Source organism: Phalacrocorax carbo, chromosome 7, assembly GCF_963921805.1.
Source record: "Phalacrocorax carbo chromosome 7, bPhaCar2.1, whole genome shotgun sequence".
NCBI lineage: Eukaryota > Metazoa > Chordata > Aves > Suliformes > Phalacrocoracidae > Phalacrocorax > Phalacrocorax carbo.
Window position 1 is genome coordinate 19,893,713 of NC_087519.1, and position 21,408 is coordinate 19,915,120.

Genomic DNA, 21,408 nt, shown 5'->3' on the forward strand with positions numbered 1-21,408 from the left:
AATGCATACTTTTCACATTGTGCATACCTTGAATATGTTTGACGCTGACGGTACAGTTCTGGGATATGAAGCAGCATTATTCGAGCATGGTGAAATTGTGTGTGCTTGAATTACATATGCTTGACTTACGTACACACTTTCTGCCTTCTCTTTCCCAGGGTCTGTTTCACTGGTGCTCCTGTTTCATCAGCTATGCTACATGAGTAGATGGTATTACATCTGTCCTTTTTTTCTTGATCTCTGTAGAGAGCATAGTGATGGGCAGAATATTGGTAATAAAGAATCAACAGAGTGACCATGTTTCCGTTTGTGTTGACACAATGTGCCAGCATGACATTTATTTATTCACTTTGATCTTGTTTCCTTTCTCCCTGTAACTCCTTTACCATCTAGATAGGGTTCCAGATCAGGACTCGGGTGCAAGAACTTGGCCATGGCTGTATCTTTCTTGTGCAAAAAGCTGGAGCTCTCCAGATTTGCCCTACAGACAGCTACACCAAAAGGGAGTTGATAGAATGTGCTCGTGCTGTCACAGAAAAGGTGAGACTCTATGTTGCCCCACAGTGTTTATGTAGTGAGCTTCCCCTGGGAGCAACACCAGGCAAATTATTTGGGTTCAGGAATTATTTTTTTTTAACTTCCCATTATAGTACAATACTGGCAGAATTACACTAAGTTCTTACTTTTCTTTCAAGTGTTTGATGCACTTCATGTGCTAGCTTAGCCTGTGATTAGCCCTTTCTCATGTCTCATAATAAAACTTCAGCCTCATATCAGGGGGAGACTGGTCGATAGCTAATCCCTAAGACATGACATGGCACTTGTGCCTTATGAGGCACTCCCTTGGAAATACTAAGTCCACGTATATGGCCACAGTTACTGATATGAGGTTGGTTGATGACACGTGATTTCATGTAGCGATGTCCTCCCCTTTTAGGACTGGGCCAAGCTAATGCACTTGGAACTGCATCTTCAAACTGTCTGGGGCTTCTTGGTCTTTGGAAACTTCCACTTGAAACAGATGGCCTGGGTAGTTTGGCTTTGCTAAACCTTTTTTGTGGCCTCTCTCATCTTTTGCTGGGGACAAACACTGAGAGTCAAATGTCAGTTACTTTCAGATTTCACCAAACTTCACTTGTTCTGCCTTGTTAGTGTGCTCTCAGCTGCACAGATTTTCCACTGTGTCATGCGCCAGGAATATAAGCAATTTCAAATTTAGGCAGGGGTAGACAGTATCTTGTAAGAAGAGTTAAAGCTGGTAAGAAGACTAATAATGGATCACAGGGACAACCTATTCGGTGACAACTCTGAATCTGAACAGAACCTCAGGAAGAACTGTACTGTTAGAAGTCAGTATACATATATCTTGCAAAAGCAGAATTCAGGACCACAGTCTGGTATGAGAACAGCATCCCAGCTGTGGAGCTTTGCAAGTACAATGTTAATTAGATTAAATGGACATCTCCTAGCTTTTTTAATTATCAGAAATGTTGCTAGATATAAAGCCATATATTGCCTTTATATAATTTATAATTTTCTATAAATATTTAGTATCTGGATTTAGAGAATCTATACTTTCTATTTCTCTGATGTTAAAGTTTATATCCATGTACTGTACGTGCCTCCTGGGGTGCTTGAGGCCAGTGTTTATTTGCAAGTGTTAGGGAGAAAGCAGTAGCTCTTGGCTTTGACATTTATCCTGACAAAAGTTCACTACTTTATCTCTGGCTGTATTTCAAAGAAGTTTTAACTGATGTGTGTCATCCTATGATGAACAGATCACTTCATTCTGTCTGAAAAGTAGACTTCCCACCTGAAGTCCCCTTTAATTTGAGACAATCTTTAGTCATCATCATGAATGCTGCACAAAGAGAGCAAATAAGGGAAAGGGGAAAGAAAGTTTTATTAAAGTTTGAAAAATGATGCTGTGGAATGAAATTTCCATTGTTGTTTTGTCATGTTAACGAGCTTGCTTAACTCAACATCCCGTAATGAGGCTTTCTTTCAATGACCACTGTGTTGCTTTATGTTGTTTCCAGGTCTCCTTAGTTTTATCTGCCCTTCAAGCAGGAAACAAAGGCACGCAAGCCTGTATTACTGCAGCTAGTGCTGTGTCTGGGATAATTGCAGATCTAGACACCACTATCATGTTCGCTACTGCTGGAACCCTTAATGCCGAGAACAACGAATCATTTGCAGACCACAGGTCGGTGTAACTGAAAAGGACGGAAGAGCACGTGCACAGGGGAACAGTAGAACTGGCAGAAGTGACTGGCATGTGGGGATAAATTTTTACTTTTCTAGATTCCCATGAATGAAATTAAATGAGGCAGAGGAGTGAGAAGAGAAATAGGAAAATTGGGATATTGATAGAGGACAGCACACTTCACATTGGTTATTTCTATGAGGAAAGAATTATAAAAAGCTGGGGAACATCTGCCGAGAGCATTTCCAGCAGAAGACCACAACTGTAGCACTATTTTGGCTTTTTTTTTGTTTTATTCAAGCCATGTCATTGCACAGACCACCATGCACTGTTATTCCAGTTGCAAAAATTAGCTATCCATGACATTGAAGAGGAATCTTCTGTATGCTTTTATCCAACAGCTGTCTCGACTGTCTGGCTATTTGTCTTGCTAAATCGTGCTTATGGTTAATGCTGTTGTGGACAGCAGTGATAGAAACAGCCCAGCTATGCCACGCATTTTCCCCTTCAGCAGAGATAAGCCCATTTTCCCTTCAAGTAGCATCTGCAACAAAATAATCCCACAGCATTTTTCACCACGTTAAGAGGTTGGCAGTGTCTGATTGTTACTTCCTTTGCAGTAAAATCCAGGGCTTCACAGCCAAGACAATGACTTACTGCTTCGCAGCCTAGGTGGCAATTGTGTGGTCAGCATTTATTTCCTGCCTTGCCATTTGCCCAAGAAAGAGGAAAGATGCAGTGCTGTGTAAGTTGGTGCCATTCTGCAGACTGAAAGTCTGGGTTTTTCATACAAGTGCCATTAATTTCCAGGCTGACATTTTACATTAATATGGTTTTAGTTCTCAGTTAATGCGACTTATTTGTGAAGTGCATAGTCAAAATGGTTTCTTCTTTTACCCAAATGTTGCTTTGGATTTGTTGTCCTGACACATCGAAACATGTATATGGTGGGGGGGAACTATGACTAGGTCAGATTGTCTGTTCCTTTTGCCATTCTTGCTACTGCCTTCCTCACAAAAAATTATTTTAGTTTCCTTGCAATATGCTAATTAAGATGGAGGTTTGACAGCTGTTACTTTCCTCACAGCACAGCCAGATTTTCTTTCCATGTTAAAATGCAGTGCTCTCTTCTGCTACTACCCTACCTCATTTCTTTTCAAGATGGGGTCATTTTAATAAATTGCTTTGCATCTAGCCCAAAAGATAATACTACCATTTTAATAGACACTGGTGTGATGACTTACATCAGCTCTGTTACGTAGCTGTTAGTCACCATAACATTAAAAACCACGTTTTTTTCCTCTTCTCCTTTTCCACGTCCTTCCCTGCTTCCCCCTTTTTTTATTTTTTGCTACAGGGAAAATATCCTGAAGACAGCAAAAGCTTTAGTTGAAGACACAAAATTGTTGGTTTCTGGTGCTGCCTCGAGTCAGGACAAACTGGCCCAAGCAGCTCAGTCATCAGCTAATACAATCACTCAACTTGCTGAGGTAGTAAAATTGGGAGCGGCTAGCTTGGGATCCGATGATCCTGAAACACAGGTGAGATGTTTTAAGATTTTCTCATAGAGAAACCAGAGACTATTTTCAATTGATAAGACTTTGTGAGACTTCTGCTTTTAAGCAACACAGTAGGGTTCATCTCTTCCGGGACTTTGTTGGATTTACTCAGACATCACTCTCCTTTTAGAAACAATCAAGAGGTTAAACCATTGAGTGGAACTAGACAGGCCTTTGTATAATACTTCTGCTTTTATTTCATGGGTGTGTTCTGGCTGGGATGCTTTTGGCAAAGTATTTGTCTCATTTTTACTAAGTTGTGGTTGGACCTGTGACTCATCCCAATTTTGTTCTAAAGAGCTTGTGTGACTTTAAACCTACTTATCCAGCTTGCAGCTGGGCTTTCACTATGTGTTCCTTGTGTAAGCTAACAAGCTGTTGCCATTCTCTAGCTATATCTGAGTTAATTTTCATTTAAATCAGTAACTTCAGCCTTCAGTGTCGATTATGTAAAATATTTGTTCAGTTGTTTGTTTGGATCTTGGTGAAATGGAGGTTGGCAAGCATATTGCAGATGTGCCTGTGGTGGTACCAAATTAGGTTGAAAAAGCCTGCTCATTTGCATAATGCTCTGAAAAGAGATGCGTGTTCTGTTTTGCCTGACCTGTATGATGGACTAAACTTCCAAGATGGTCCTCCCTAGGAAAATACTGCTGGAAGCGCTTTTTTTTTTAACATGTCTTTTTTGTTTGGTTGGTTGGTTTTTGTTGGGTTTTTTTATTGTTGTTGTCGTTGTTTTTAAACAGAATGATTTTCATAAACTAGCAACATTTGCAAAACATTTATCATATGTTGGTTTTCTCTATAAGTAAAGGCCAAAAATACAGTACCTAGAATAAACCCTATTGTGTACAAGTAACTTTTTATTTGGAGCAATTTTATACTGCCAGTTTGAAATCATAGGTGCATCACGTGTCCTAAATGGAGCATTTCTAATAGCTTCTGTACACGATACTTCAGCATATGATTTTTCCATAGCAGCAACACTTGCTTTACCTGGTGCAATACAGTTTCAGACGTCTCATACATCAAGTTGCCACACAATGTAGGCAGTTGGACAACAATCACATCAGTCTCGGGTTTTTTTTCTTATTTCCATGGTCAAAGAACTTCTGACCTACCAAAAGGTAAATAAACGTTTCAGGAAAAGCAAAGACTTGGCTTCTATATAAGTTACAGTGAACTACAAACATTAAGGAATGAAGTTATTTTCTTATTATTTATAATGCTACAGAAATGCAGTTATTGAGAAGTGATTGTTCTGTTCCACACCTTTTTTTTTTCCTGAGCTTTCTCAATTTTCATGCATCTTTCAACATTTTCCTTAAAATGAACTCTCTTGAATTAACAGCAAAATATTAAAACCATTTAATTTTTCTGCTAATGGAAAGAGCAAAGGAGAAGGCTTTGGAGGAGAGAATTATTCCAATAATACCCTAAAATAATTAAGAAGCCTGTTGTAGTGCCTGTGTTTTGTCTAGGACTTCTGTCTTTGAGCTCAGGTTTAAGAGACAATATCTCCAGATTTTACTTCTCCTGACTTTAAGGCCAATCAGGTTATTCAGCATTTAATTCTGTATAGCCTTCCACAGAGGTTCAACTTCCTTTTCCCTGAAAGAATGTCTCCCTCTAACACCTAGCCATAGCAAGTACATTTGTTCTTTCAAGCAGGTGATTTCAGAATTGGTACTTAGGTGTAGCATTAGTCTGTAAGCTTATAATCAGTCTCTTTTCTTACTCTCATGCCACTTTCACCCAAAGGGTAAAGAACATGGAGAAGAGTAAACCTCCTCTTAGGGAAGCTCAGAAGAAGGAAATCCTACCTGCAATCAGCATTTCAATTTCTTCACAGGAAATAGTCACTTTTATAGATTCTGACTGGTTGTATGAAATACTGTAGCTATCAACACAGCTTCTCCTCTTCTAGAATATTATGTGTTTTACTGGGGAGGAGGGAGAGCAGTACTATTTGTGTACCAGTAGTAGATTTTTTTTTTGTGTGTGTCCTAAAAATCACGCCCTCATCCAGGCTACTGTTTCTTGCATGAGTCTTACAGCTATTTCTCATTCCTATAGGTTGTCCTGATCAATGCTATCAAGGATGTTGCAAAGGCCCTTTCTGATCTCATTGGTGCTACCAAAGGAGCTGCCAGCAAACCAGCAGATGATCCATCCATGTACCAGCTGAAAGGTGCTGCCAAGGTAAAACCTTATTCTCACATTTTATTTTAAAGTATCTATGCAATCACACTTGACAGACATGCTAAGTTTGGATTTCAGCAATTTCTGATTGCCTGAAATCTCGTCTCTTTCTTTGTTTCATTACCATCCTGGGATAATACGGAAAAATAAGAAGGCACTATTGAGTTTCCATGAAGCTATCCATTTTTGTAGGCTGTCAGATGACTTTTGATGAAAGAACCGTAATCTTTCTGAAGAGAAACTTCTTTCTTTTGCAAGCCCATGTCTGAGAGCAGGTTCTCCTTTAATAAAGTTATAGACTAAAATTTATCCAATATAAAATGGTACCTAAATACTGCATTCTAATCAACAACATATGCTCAGAATGCCTGAATCCAGTACCCTGGAAATGTTGTGAGTTTTGAAATTTTTTGTAAAATTTTTGCCAGAACACTCACACTTAAGATGGCATCGCTCCACAGTTAGTTGTGCTACATTTCTGCAACTTACAGGGAGCTTTCAGAAACTGGCTGACAGGAGAGCTGGTATTTAGTCCCATAACAGGTACAGTTCATGAAGCCTCTTAGGCCCTATTAGAAGTAATAATGCTACCTAGCTTAATTTGCCTTGCTTCACACTCTGATATCCCTGAAAAATGGGAGGAAGGAATCACTTATTTTTGTCTTCACCTCTCTCTTCTTCAGGTGATGGTAACAAATGTCACATCGCTTTTGAAGACTGTTAAAGCAGTAGAAGATGAAGCTACTCGAGGGACAAGAGCTCTTGAGGCTACAATTGAGTACATCAAACAGGAACTCACGGTACAGAACAAAATAGCCATACGTGGCTCTTACACTGAAACCAGCTTGCCCAAGCTCTTTTCCTCAAGCTGTGCTTTACTGCCTGGTGGTGCATTGCATGCAATGCAGTTGCAGGTCATCTCTGAAAGGACAATTACATTGCCACTTCAGCCTATCTACTTTCAGATGTTACTAGTGCCCTCTTTGAGATTTGAGATACTGTCATGTACAAATCTGGAAGCAACAGCTTCTTTGTTCTTTAGACATTAAGCTTTCGCTACAGATATTCTTTTGTGAGTCCAATAGTGTTCACTTTTTTTTGATTCTGGCTTTGGTAGTGTCTCCTCAGCATCATAGCCATATTGCACCTGCAGTTTAATCTTGTTCCTATTTTTCCTTCATTATGAAACAATACTGCCAGAGGTCCATAGCCTCCTATATGATATTCTGTCTGAGCAGGAATTAACAACAGCATGGAATTCTCTCCCGAACTAAGTGTTAAACCATGACAATTGTTTTCCTTGTTCTGTAAGATATAAAAGTATAGCCTCCAGCTGCAGCTTTCAGTTATTTTTTTCACTAGTACGCTAGTCAGTGACATAAATTAATACCTACATGTTTGTGTAGGAGCCTGATTTTTTCCCTTCCTTTACTTACAGTCCATTTTTATTAAAAACGTATAGGCACAGTCTTCAGCAGAAAATATTCTGTTGTATAGTCTGTGGATTAGAAATTCTTACACTGTAACTGCACTGGCACAGTTCTGCCTTGCCAAGTGCTCTCCATAAAACATGTGTTTTCATTGTGTGAGCAAAGCTGTTGTAATGAAGAAATAACTCTTGGTTTTTTGGGTTTTGTTTAGTTTGGTTTTGGTTTAGTTTTTTTAGTATGTGTATATAGTTGGTGGGAATTCATTCAGCATCTGCAGTGATAAAAACTCTTGATCAGTAATGTGCTGTATGATATCTAATGCACATTACTGTCATGTATCCTCATGAAGGCCTGGCTAAGTTACATTCTTTCCCATAACTCTGATCTAAAACCTGTCCAGATCTGTCACTGAAGGATTGTGCATTATCACATCTGCTTTCTGTTTGGTTGGTATCTCTTTGAAATGTCCCACCTCTTCCTTTTTTTTTTGTCAGCGTTGCTTAGGAATGGGTCTGCGGTCATGGTGTTGTCATCTCATGGGGAGAAAAGTGGAGTCCTAGGAGAGGGTTGAGAGGAACCGAGGATGGCACGTTATGTGCTCAAAAAAATGCATCAAGCTTGACTTGGAACTCCAGGGACTGAACCTGAGCAACATTGAAGGATGTCCTTCACATATTTAACTAGACTTTATTTTTTAACATCACGTCTGTTTCTGGAAAGAGGAAGTGGAAAACTGACGAACCGGGAGCGTGGGATAGACCAGGCTCATTTCTGTCCAGACATTTGCATCTGTAACCACTAGTCTGCTTATGTTGCATTGTGTGTAGGCAGGAAACCTCTCCTGATTAATTGTGTACTCCATATTGCCCCTGCACAGTAAAAGAATGGCAAGCAAATGCAGACTAAAGATTGGGAAAAGGAAATACAAAAGTGTAGCTCTTATTACCTAAATCTTACCACAGTTCATGTATTCAAGTATTCGTGGGAGCAGTGTGTACTGTCAGATAATTTGAACTATTTTCACATGATTCACACTGCAAAATTATATCTTTAGGTTTCTAAGGTACACTAAGTGTAGTGTAAGAGACAATGCTCCACCTCCACTCTTTTAAGAGACATTGGAATATTTTAGTGATGTTTTCAGTCTCTCCTGCACTGTGCTATCAATAAGGGCTTGGTTGGGCCCAGCCTTTGCAGGGAAAGGATCTCCTCATGTGAGTAGGCCAGCCTAAGCAGCAGTCAGGATGACACAAAGAATATAATTAAAGCAACAGTGATTCTTTTGATTCTGTAACATTCGGAATAGCTGCCTGTAATAAACTGTCATCCAGTCAGTTAAATGGCAGATAAGATGAATGGGTTAACCTTTTCTCGTATGCTTCCTTCAGCTTATTGTTTCTCTCTGCTGTCTGTAGGTGAGCACGTTTACCAGGACCAGGCTTATAACAAGCAAGGATTCTATTCAAGTACTCTGAATATGTTTCTGATTTCCTGCTGTTCGAAGCCTGCTTCCACTTGCTGTCTCTTTCTCATGATTGTTCTGCTTTGACTTGAATGGTATCAGGCTTTCCTTCTGCTTTCACTTTTAGGTGTTTCAGTCAAGCGAGGTTCCAGAAAAGACATCATCACCTGAAGAATCAATCCGGATGACGAAAGGAATCACCATGGCAACTGCAAAAGCTGTTGCAGCTGGGAACTCATGCAGACAGGAGGATGTGATTGCTACAGCAAATCTGAGCCGCAAAGCAGTAGCTGACATGCTAACAGCTTGTAAGGTAAAGATTCACTTTGTTGCCTAAAAGTGATTTTTTTCTTTTTTTGGGGTGTGTGTGCCTCTAAATCCCTCAGTTGTTATAGTTTCTGTTCAGCTTCTTTGTATTAATGGTCTACTTTTCAGATTATAAAGTTAATGGTTATGATAATTTTATGGGAACATCTCAGAAAGGATTTTCTGTGCTATGCACAAAAAAAGAAGCAGCACTAATACTGACTATTTTCTTTCTGTGAAAAAGAGAAGTTTTGTTTGACCTGAAATTTGCTACTTTTCAGTCTCCTATTAAACTGGAAGATAAACAATCTGTGCAAGTAGTAGAATATATGAATAATTTAAATAAATACGTATAAATATTAAAAAATAAATTAATATGATTTCACTGTTCCTAGGAACAGTGCAGGAATGATGAAAGGAGTCACTTGGGTCTTTCCCCCCTAACCAAACCTGTCAGTTTGGTCAGTTTCTTCTGTGGTTTGCAAAACTATGTTTTACCTTTGCCCTAAAAATATTGGTACCCTGCTTCTTACGCTTGCTTGAGCTTGACAACTTTCAAATACTGCCCTGCAAAACTGGGGGGGGCAAGTATGTGTTGTATAAATTACAGTTAAGCCATTTGGCTTTGTTCTGATGATAAAAAAAATCTAGGCATAAATTTTTTAAAAAGGGACTATAAAGATCTCATTCCTTTTGATTTTCAGTAGTAACACAAAAATGCCATTGCCTGTAAATGATATTTATTGATTTTTGCCTTTATATGGACAGAACATGACAGTAAAGTAACGGTGCTCTCTGAGATGTGTCTGATTTTCAGTATTTGGTCAAATCCTAACTGCCTACGTCAGTCACAGATTAATATTTAGCCTAATCCTGCCCAGGTGGAAGGGTTAATTTTGTTTTTAAAATGTTCCTCGTGCAAAAGTACAAGTTCTAATTTAACTTGGAACTGGATTTATACAGAACGTTGAATGAAACTTTTTATTTTGACTTAGTTTGCTGGCAGGGTTTTCAGTATGTGACAGTTCTTGACTGCTCTGCATGCTTCAGATTTTGATTCTGTTCTCTCTGCTTCATAAACTCAGAAGGTCAACAAAACAACGCAGCTCTAATTTGCATGGGAAAATTAAACAACTGTGCTACTTATATGAGAACTACCCTAGCCTGGTATGTCTCAGGTACAATCCAGTTCATTGAAACTTCTCAGGGAGGCTAAGAACAGTTCAGAGTTGTGCAACATTCTGACAAATCAATTCAGGCATGAATTCAGATGCTGAGGCACGTTATACATCCTTTGTCATTTGACAGTGGCTATTGCAGGCACATTTTTGTTCTGATCTCTCCAAACAGGCAGCAAATGCTCAGAAACAGAATCCTCTGTTTCCAGAAATGTTACAAACGCACTCACAATCACAGTATACAGCCCAATACGTAATTTTGAACATTTAATTATGAACATTCATCTTTTTATGTTTACATTTGCTCCCAGTTAATTTAATGGTTTCAGAGTTCCTGCATTACAAGCGGACGACGTGATGAAAATTCCTGCAAACTGCACAGTGGAGGTGTGGGATGCTGGAAAAGCATTTGTGATCTCCCAGGGAATTACCTTCACAAAGAAAGCAATCTATGGATGGCAGATGGCTGGGAATCATTTTACTTACCTGTAATGGTACACTGACAAGCAGTAAAATCTAATTTTGTCTTGTCTAGCTTTCCTAAAATCAAGAGTGGTTATTGGGCAAACAGGAATAAAAGTCTCCAGGTATACTAATTTGATGCACTATCTAAAATGTGTGACAAAATAGCCATGTAACTTAGCACAGCTTTTAAATATACAGTTTCTACCACACTTTATTTAGAAAATCTTGCTTCTACAAATTTTGCTCAGAGACTTAAAAATCTTATGCAATTAATTTCTACAAACTGTACATGGTATTTCATAAGTCACATACCATGAATTTTAGGGATAGGAACCAGCAGTCTTAGCCTCACTATGCCATAAAAGCTGTGCAATGCAATGCAACTTGGGTTTTGTGATACTTGACAAATACTGGAGGGGTTTCCAGTGTGATTAAGCTAGTCTGTACAATAACCACTGACAAATAATCGGATTTTGATGTCCTTTAGGCTAAGACAAAAGTACGTATATGTGATCTATGGTAGAATAGTATAGAACATAGCTCAGACTTCCCTGGTGTCAGGAATTTAAATTTAAGTTTTATTTCATTGCCAGCTGCCTAAGGCAAGTAGTATAAGGGATTTGACTTACTAGCAGTTATATTTATACCCTCGTGCTTGTTCTGCTATACATGAATTTACAGTGGTCATTACTAATTCTATCCTATAAGTAGATGCCATTTCAAAAGACAATGAGGTTGATTACTGTGGGATATAACGAATTAAGACAACTCTCATTAAAGTCAGTGGAAATGCTGTAATTACATTTACTGAAGGTTAGAGCAGGCCCTAAGATAATAACGATTTGTCTTTATTACCTATTTGTATAAAATAATGACTATGCAGTAAGTAACCTGTGCATAATATCACAATTTTTAAAGATTGCTGTTGAAAAGGAAACAGGTCGAAACATCCGTCAAAAGCATAGAAAATAATTGAAGTGAATAATGACTTAAATCATTACATAGCCAGTAGGTTGAGGGAAACAATTATTCACCTTTTCTCAGCACTCATCAGACTGCATCTAGAATACTATGTCCAGTTTTGGGCTCCCCAAAAGAAGAAAGGAACTGATCAAACTGGAGCAGGCTCAGCAGGGCCCATCCAGACAGTTGGGGCTAGAGCACAGGCCCTGTGAGGAGATGCTGAAGAACTGTCTGTTCAGCCTGGAGAAGAGATGGCTTTGAGGGGACCTCACAGCAGCCCTCTAAAACCTACTGGCAAATTGCTGAGAGGAGGCAGGGTCAGGCTATTTACATGAGGGGCATGGCAGGGGAACAAAACACAACGGTCAAAAATTGAAACATAGCAACTTCCAATTATTCCACTGTGGGGATACTTAAGCACTGGGACAGGGGCCTAAAGAGGATATCTAATCTCCATCTTTGGAGATTTTCAAAGACCTAAGTGATCTCGTTAGAATGTAATGTTGACCCAGTTTTAGGCAGGAGGTTGGACTACGTGAACTCTCCAGGTTCCTTCAAATAGCGCTGATTTTTTGACTCTGACTGTCTCAGTACATTATACTTCCACCAGTGCTAGTGGGCTAGAAGTTGTAGTACTATGGTCAAGTAGTGCTTGCTGTCTTACTGTTTTGAAAGCACATGAAGATAAAGTAAGAGCTGATAGTGAAGAGAAGCCTCGGCATGAGGAAATAAATGTGTACTCCGGTTCTTCAGACACAAGTTTCAGTTTGAGGTGCTTTGGCAGGCTTTCTGTGCAAATATGGAGAAGGAAACATTTCTGCAGTGAGTCCTAACTGGTGTAGTGACATTTCTCTTGGAATGTTTCTGGGTTACAAAAATGTCTTCCTAAAATGATTTTATCACCTCTTTACTCTGCTGTGAAGTATGTGGTTTGTTTTAAGACTCATTGAACCTTAAAAATGCTCCCAAAATATTCTGATATCAGTCTTGGCTATGTATGCAACGCATAAAATAAAGTCTGTATTTCTCTCCTACACATGTTTGCTCTAAATGCGTGTATAACAATATTTAAGTGCAGAAGAGGCATATTGCAGTGCTTACAGTATTCATATGAAACATTCGGGGATCCTTCTGCCCTATTTGAAAATTAAAAATAAGCTGTTCTGGAGCTTGTTTGAAGTATGATGGAGATGGGGAGAATCCCGTCCTGTTTTCTCCCATCTCCTTTCCCTTCAGATTATTTGTTGACAAGATGAAGAAGAAGGAGGTGGCTGGTGAGAGCCGGTTTTGTGCTCTGCTGATCTTGAACTTCCCAGCAGAGGGAGCCCAGACACCAGCTCCAGGCCCAGCTGACAGCAGCGCTTGCTCGGGATGTTCAGGGTTGCAGGAAGGGCTCAAAATGAGCGAGCAGTGAGATAATCCCCTGTCCCAGTGGATGATATGAGGCTGCAGCAGTGGAAGCACCTGTTCTGTGAGAGGAAATACTAATTTTAAAAATTTTTAGGAACTTTCACTAGTCAACAACTAGCACTTCTGTTCAATAAAAAAGTTCCCTATATGTTTATTTTAGAAAATAAAAGGAAGAAGCTGCAGTTTTTACTTTTTATTAAAAATAAAATGGTTGAATTAGGCTTATGTCAGATGTCAGACATTATACTTAGTAGAAATCCTTAAGGAGTCAAAGAACTGACTCTGCTGCTGCTTCTCTGTATTTAAACAGATAGTTCCAGCACTGCCTATTGCTGTGTCAAATCCTTATGTCAAACTAAAGCCATTAATAAGCTTTTACATACAATGTGTTACCAGATAACAAGAAGTAGCTAATGCTTTTTTGCGTGGGTGGGTGAGTTGGTTGATTGGTTTGGGTTTTGTCTCTCTTGGGTAGAGTAACCATATCCTGGTACTTCCATAGCACTTTTCATCTGCCATTTGCAAAACTTTCTGTAGGGAGCAAGCCATTATCTTTGTCTTGAGGAATGGAGAAGGAAAAGTGAGAGACCCACATTTAACCCACGCAATGGGCTGGTGGTTGGTCTCTGATTGGCCCAAAGTCTTCTGGGGCCAGCCCTGTGCTTTGGTCTCTAAACCAGATGGCCATTTCTGTGTTCATTCCATGATGGTAGGCTGTACAGGCTTATAGTAAAAACTGGTTTTAGCATATTTCTAACCTGTAAGATATAAATGGCCATTTGTGCGTGGCAAAACTACACTTACAATTTTTTTTTTTTGGTATCAGTAAAAAAGAAGAGCCACAGTAGCATAATCTTTGCACTGTAGAACAGTATATATACATAATCCAAGAGCCCATTCCATCCCCAAGATGTTTTCCAAGTGATATATTTTCATGAGAAGAAATCTTAAATCCTCCTGTATTTTCAGATTGTTTTCCAAGGTTTTCTCTATTGGAATGTTATAAATATCTCATGTTCTCATGAAAAATATCTCATGTTCTCAACTGGAAGAAAGAAGTAGTACTACTGCTGTCAATACCTGAGGAAGGACAGTAAGAAAGCCTGCAGACGCACACCCAGACAGGAGGATGTGCTGATAAAAGCAAAAGTGTTCACAGTGGCATTCTCAGAACTGGAGCTCTTCTGCTTTTTGAGCACAGTTTGCTTACACCTTTACAACAGAAACGGCTGGCCCTCGAACTCATATGTCATTTGCCTGCTATGAAAAATCTCTTCCCTTCTCTTTCTTCTCTGTGTTGACCTCCTCTTGTAGGAGCGGTTTTGGAATACTAATGTTGTTTTGCGTCCTCAGCAAGCATCATATCACCCAGATGTGAGCGAAGAAGTTCGAGAAAGAGCTCTGCGCTTTGGAACAGAATGTACCCTGGGATACTTGGAACTCCTGGAACATGTTCTCATGGTAAGGAGTCATCTGCATGCACATACTGGATCCCTTCCAAGAATAATCTCTCTGACCTCTTTCTGTAGTGGCTGATAGTGGCATGTTTTTATCAGGTTTTCACAAGATTATGAACAGTTTTGTTATTTAGGAAAAGCAAGCTGAAATAAACTCAATACTTCAGCTGAAACTGCGAGAGAGAAGGAAGACTGGAAGTACTTAAACTGGACTGAATTCTGGATCAGATCTTGGAGGCCATAAAGATCCTGACCTAAAAATTGTCCCTGACAAAGAAGTTACAATAAGACACATCAGTATTCTTTAAGCCCACTATAAGCATTAGACATATTAGGCACACTCCTGTCCCCAGGACCAAAGAGGTAACAAAATCTTTATTAAAGCACTTTTACATGCCTTTTGCAGTCCTCATTCCAGGAAAATAAGAGTCACCTACTCAGTGCCATCCCAAAACCCCAAGTCAGCACTGCCTCACAAAGAGCTCTCCAACTCATGCCAGACATGACAACCCCAAAGTTCTGCATAAAACTTCTCCACTTAAATCCAAACTCATGAATCCTACTTTCAGTTGGCTTTTCTTGACCATACATAATTATTAGATAATAAATATATAGTTTTCCTGTTGCTATTACATTTGTAGGAAGCAATAATGTGGGCTCGAACTACCATTTGTGAGATACTAAAGTGTTTGAAGGTGGTTTAAATCAACTATCAGCTTCCTGGATGCCCAGAGATTTCTTTTAAGTGGCTTTAAGCTGACATATTAAAGTATCTGAAACTGAAATTTGCAGCCACTAATTACAGATTAGGAAATCCAAGTCAGCTTTACTGCTGAGAATACAGTATGTCTAATCGTTTACATCAACTCCCTGAAATACACATAACACAGAACTAAAGTCATGGTTATGCTTGTCACTAGCAGAGAAAATAGTTGAAGACGACTGAACTTGTCAATGTAATTTCTAGAGCGGCATAGCAATCAGTAATTTAGCTTTAGATGTGTGATCCATTTTTAGTTTAGAGGTACTTCAGGGACTTTTCAGGTTTGGTCTCCCAAACTCAGTCATAGTACTTGTTTCAGATTATATGCCAGAACAGACCAAGGACTTGACTCAATTTTTGCTCATTTTATTTTTCTCTCTCTGCTTAAGGAAAGAAGCTTAAGGTGAAAAAGGCCTGTTCCTTCAATAGGTGGAAAAGGCCTTCCTCACCTTCAGCTGCTTTACTTTCAGGGCTCTAAAGCCATGAGAAAATCCCGCCCCCACCCCACTCCATGTTTGCTGCCTTAGAAAACTGACTGTGACCCAGATTACAACCACAATTGAAGAGCATAATGCCTGCATGGAAAAAAGATATAATGAATGATAATTTCGTTTTGACTCTTTGCTGAAGTCTGTCTAGAACTAGTCACATACACACATAATACATCCATGCCGTACTCCATAAATGTAAACAGGATTTGGAAGGTAGATGAAGAAAAGATCACTTTCGGAGGAGCATTCAACTAGGTAAATGACAGACTTTTTGCTCTAGGGACTTTTGCCCCCTTTCCCCTGAGTTCTAACTCCTGTGAGTTGTGGCAGAAGCAGAACACAGTCTAGATGTAATCCAAGTGATTTGTTTGCTTGTTCTGTGGTTACCTGAGCTGTTCTCCTGCCATACACAATCTTGCTAACTTAACATCATAGCTCAGGTTTGTTTTGCTCAGATAAAAGAAAATGACAGTAAGATGGTTTCAGCATCAGACAATCCCTGTTACTCTGGTAGTTTAGAACCCCTAGGTCTACAGCCTTATTTAATTTATAACCTCCAGAAACACAGATCATCTCAGATTAGAAATCTCTAATTAGTCCACGTGGCACCTTGTGATATGGTTGCTAGTAAGTTCAGTCATGCCCGTGGTAGTCAGGCTAGGGATGATTGCATGGGCGCTTCAACACAGGGGTGCCAAGGAGTACTATCCAGCAGCCATCTTTATTTGAGGATGATACTTTTTAGGTGCAAGAGTTGAGATGCAACAGCTAAGATTTCTTAAGACAACATATTGACTTGTGCAGAGGTTGTGTTGGGCAAGCGGCACAAAACTGACTTGATTGCTCAAAGGAATATTCCTCTAATCACCTAGCTAGGAGTAAGGTGCGGGAACGCACTGATTAAAGCTGTTGGGTATGCACAAATGCATATAAAACAACTTGTTAGCTGTATTCTTAGCAAGGTTAGACTGACCTGCCCTCTTATGTATTCGTATGGTCCATCTCAGTCAGTATTGATGCATTCTGAGTTGAGGGGAAGTCTGAGGCTTTTGTTGTTGTTCTCATGCCATGTCTGTACATGACTCTGCAGGGGATGAGGATCTGCTGTGAATTCTAAATTGGCTTTAAAATAGTGCAGTTTGTAAATTGCCTACTTTTAAGATCTGCATACATTTGTTCAATTCCAACATTGTCACCACTATCATAGGTAGCACTAGTGTCACAGTTGCTGGAGCAGAAAATGTCATACTTTACTGTAGTCTTAACCACGTTCTTGTATTTTTTCAACATCATTGCTTGTGTGGGAAGATAACCATTGAGATGTTCAATGCTCAATTTCTGCCATACTAAGGCATTATGCAGTGTACAAACCTTGGTTATAACTGTGCTGTTACATTTTGTTAGCATTGCAGATTGTTTAGCTATTGAGGATTCGTGTACTTCTGTTTATTACGGAAACTAGTTGACTAAAGACCATCTTTAGGAAGCAGGACACCAGTCCACCCATATATTGACATGGCAGTTCTACAGAGATAGGATTCTTGTGTGGCAGAGTTCTCACCAGGCAAAGTTCAGAAAAAAAATCAGTTTAGTTTAGTCTGTCAGAGTAAAGGGTTAGGCATTTGACTGCAAAATGGGAAACATGCTTACAAAAAGATAAAATGTATTTTCAACGTGCACCTAGTTTTTAGAGCTGCCTTGTGGGGGAGTTTTTTAAAACATTAAGGAAATGCACACCTGAATGTGACTTTCGAGACTCAACCTCTTCTTTTGCTCTTAAATCTCTCTGTATATCTGTCACTCTCCTCTCAGAAGTAGTTTCTGAGTATATGTGAATTTCCAGAACTTAATCTTATTTCTCCTTACAAAATGGTAATTAAAATGCAAATGTGGTTCCTGTTCAGGGCAGAATTCAACCTCACTGTCTGAATGTATGACTGTTTTCCATTAACAGCAGTTTAACACTTGATGCAAATTCAGTTCAGAGGTGTCTTTCTTTCCCTTCTGTTTAAGGGTGTTGCCCAGGGTTGGCATTTCCACGGTGTTCACTACTGCTGATTTTTTCCAGAACAGGCAGCTAGCGCCAGCTTGCAGAACTCTATAATTCTATTTCTTAGAAATAGTGACCAACCAGTTTGTTAATACTAGAAAATCAGCTCCCCTCTAGCAGTTTAGAAAGACTAAGCCTGATACATAAGTATAATGACTATAATATCTGAGAATGGAGTGCTAAAGCTGCATATTGCTCCCACATATTCACACATCCGCCTCTGCTTTGGAGAATTCTGTCCTAGTTTTAGTACTGAGAACTTCCAGACAATATTGTCAGTTCCTATAGAAATGCAAGGCAGTGCCACTTTCCTAGTATACATCAGACATTGCAGTGTAAGCCTTTGCTCCTAGTGATTGGTTGACAGTTGTATTTCTCTCACTGGACTTCTCTCAGCCGATTGCTGTATAAAATAAATCTTTCACTTGGGAATGTTCCAGGGTTCTCTGGAATCCCTACTAATATGCATTATTACATTTTATCTTTTTCTCTAGATCCTTCAAAAACCAACTCCAGAACTAAAGCATCAGTTGGCCTCTTTCTCCAAGCGGGTTGCTGGTGCTGTTACAGAGCTCATCCAATCAGCAGAAGCAATGAAAGGTGAGTTGGGCAGCCTGGCTGTCAGTACAGTGTGGTTTTCACTCCAGAGATGGTGGTCTGTAATTTTGGTCGTTTAAAACAAACCCCAAAACTAACAAAACTCCTTTCGGTATGTTCTAGGTGTCTTGGTACCATTTGCTTCCATTCTTTTAATTTCTCTGCTGGTATTCACTTGTTTACAGTGTTGGTAAGCATGTCTGTCCTTCTCCCACTTCCTATGCTTGGTCATAAGTCATCTGTAAATCATGTGGCCTCTGAAGATGGAACCATCAAGCAGAAGACTCAAGAGCCACAGTAGCAGAAAACAAAATACAATATCAGTTAGTACTAGCTTCATCTCTAACCACTGCCAAAAATGAGACTCTGAGAAGTGTGCTGTGGATGATTATCTGTTGTCTATAACATGTCCTCTTTACCATTCTGTCAGACTTCTCAATGTACCTTACAACTTGCTCAAGTTAGAAACCATCTTAGTAAGAGCTCTGATAAATGAAAGTTGAGTGACAGCTAGTTTTGTTCCCAGTATGGATGGTATCCTTTTTGAAGCTACTTTGCTTACACACTTCTTAATTAAGTTACTTTCATAACAGAATAATCCTGCTAAATACTTTTTTCACTGTGACATTTTGCTCTCAGTTGCATAAACTACAGTGGTTTCTTGCCATTATGGTACTAAAATCAGATTTCTACGATGTGCGTTCCATGTTTGACACTTGAAGTGTGATTGTAAATCACCCTGTTTGAATGGCAGCTCACAGAGGCACTGAAGTTATTGTCTTCGTCTCCATTAATTTCAGGGACAGAGTGGGTGGATCCAGAAGACCCAACAGTCATTGCAGAGACAGAGCTACTAGGGGCAGCAGCATCAATTGAGGCTGCAGCAAAGAAGTTAGAGCAGCTGAAACCAAGAGCCAAGCCAAAGGTGAGTGTCCATCCCCATTGTTTCTTTGAAGTTAATAAAGCAGAAGATGCATATAGCCCATATAGTGGTGTATACTTCGTACTGTCCATGATAATGGTATAAACAATCAAGCCTTGCATCAGTCTCAGTGCCACTAGACACTGCACTGGATGGGACTTAGCCCTGAAGGAGGAAGGTTAAAAAATGCTTTTCAGGGAGTGAGTCAAACACCAGCCATGAGCAAGCAAAGGAAGAAAAGCGAAATGCTTTTAAGAGTTACAGTATCATTACTGTTGATTATTTACTTTCCTCTTTCCTGTTTCCAAACACATCTCACTGATGTGACAAGTCATTCTCGGTTGCTTTCCTTTGAAGACCCTTTGTTCTCATCTGAATGTGTATAGTATAGCAGGAGAAAGCAGCAGCAACACAGAAGAGATTCAGCAAAATGCAAAAGACCTTCAGGATTTTCTAAGATTAAAAGTATAGCATTTTATGCCCTGCTAGAAGACTAGCTGCTTCAGTATCAAATCAGATATGTAGTATGACCATTTCTGTTTAATTTTTCTGAGGGAAAATAAATTACAGTTCATTATGAAAGGAAGTAGTGCTGCATGTTACCAGGTCATTTCAAACATGTCTCTGAATATATTATATAAAATTAAGCCAACTGTTTTCATGCATGGTACAGAGGGAATATATGAAACTGTTGTAACCTATGGTTGTATGCATAGCTCACAAGACTGGATCACAGAGAATTGCTACCTTTTGCCTGGTGTGGAGTAACAGGCAGGTTTTAGAAGAAATTACCATGTTGCCCAGGATTGCATCTCTTTAAAATGAAAATCATGCTTTGGCTGGCAATTCCCTTCAGGAAAGGACTATGTATCTATTTCTCTCTTTATGCTCCTTTGTAGGTGCAAAACTGTTTTCTAATAAGAAGTCTTTCTGAAAAGCAGGGCCTAAAGAACATTCAGTGTTGGATGATTGTTTTCAGTGCAGGGTGGTATTTTGTCATTCAGGAACATCAGATGAAATAGTTCTTGGTAGCTTCACTCTTTGAGGACTTCCCACACACCCACCCACCCCCCCTGCTCAGTGATGGGAATAAATTAGCTCATGAAAAAGAAATGCTCTTTGTCCTGCATTTTTTAACAAGTACATCCATTTTGTTTATAAAGAAAAATGGTCCTTTATAATGCAATTCTACAGAGCAAGAGGACACAGGCTGAGTCTGAGGAGAGGAAGAGTCCTCCATCACCTTTTCTATACAATCACTGCACAATAGCATATGTATGTTGCCTAGTAACCATGGAGCAGTTTCCTTCAACATCTAAACCACTCCAGGGTCATTGTAATTTCCCAGTGAATACAGATCTCACACCTGCTCCTCATTTAACATGTTAATTTGAGTATCCTGTCTGCCTGTGATTTATTGGTCTGTTTATTTGCCATTTTCTGAAACTGAAATTCATATCCAACTCTTTGCTTAATTTGGGATTTAAACAGACTTTACATCCTGTTTTAGATGTTTAATCCCTTTCACAATATGGATTGTCATACACATCAAAGGTACTAGGAAGATGACAGAGTGGCTAAAATACCACTTTTTCTGCTGATGACTTGTAACTCACATCCTCCCAGAGTAGGATTTCCTGCTTTGAACAGTCTCTGTCTTTCTGATGCTTGTCTTTGACAGCATACATAGTGTTGCAGTGTGAATGCCAAGACTAGGTAAGGGGGTTGATACAACTGATTTTTTTTATGCTTAGTCTATGAAATGCAGGAATAGGAGCTATCTTCTACAGTGGAACAGACTGCTGGTCCAGCTAGACCAATCGCCTGCTGTGGTTAACAGTAATCATCATCAAGTGAACTTGCAGAGAAGTTCTTAGCTGGTAATTTTAGAAAATATGCCTGCAGGAAATCCATCATCTTCATCATTATTAATTGGTAGCTGATTCT

General features: G+C 39.4%; 1 protein-coding gene across 5 annotated transcripts in view; it reads left to right on the forward strand.

Moving 5' to 3' along the window:
• TLN2 (talin 2) overlaps positions 1 to 21,408 on the forward strand; it is a 229,989-nt gene that overhangs the window by 187,664 nt on the left and 20,917 nt on the right. For 4 of the 5 annotated variants that reach the window (XM_064456644.1, XM_064456646.1, XM_064456648.1 and 1 more), the window contains 9 exons: positions 394 to 540; positions 2,040 to 2,206; positions 3,564 to 3,747; positions 5,842 to 5,967; positions 6,651 to 6,767; positions 8,987 to 9,172; positions 14,535 to 14,642; positions 18,437 to 18,542; positions 19,340 to 19,464. In XM_064456644.1, the coding sequence (XP_064312714.1) occupies positions 394 to 540; positions 2,040 to 2,206; positions 3,564 to 3,747; positions 5,842 to 5,967; positions 6,651 to 6,767; positions 8,987 to 9,172; positions 14,535 to 14,642; positions 18,437 to 18,542; positions 19,340 to 19,464 (1,266 nt within the window). The remainder of the gene's footprint in view (positions 1 to 393; positions 541 to 2,039; positions 2,207 to 3,563; positions 3,748 to 5,841; positions 5,968 to 6,650; positions 6,768 to 8,986; positions 9,173 to 14,534; positions 14,643 to 18,436; positions 18,543 to 19,339; positions 19,465 to 21,408) is intronic. The other variant, XM_064456649.1, reaches the window with a different exon arrangement.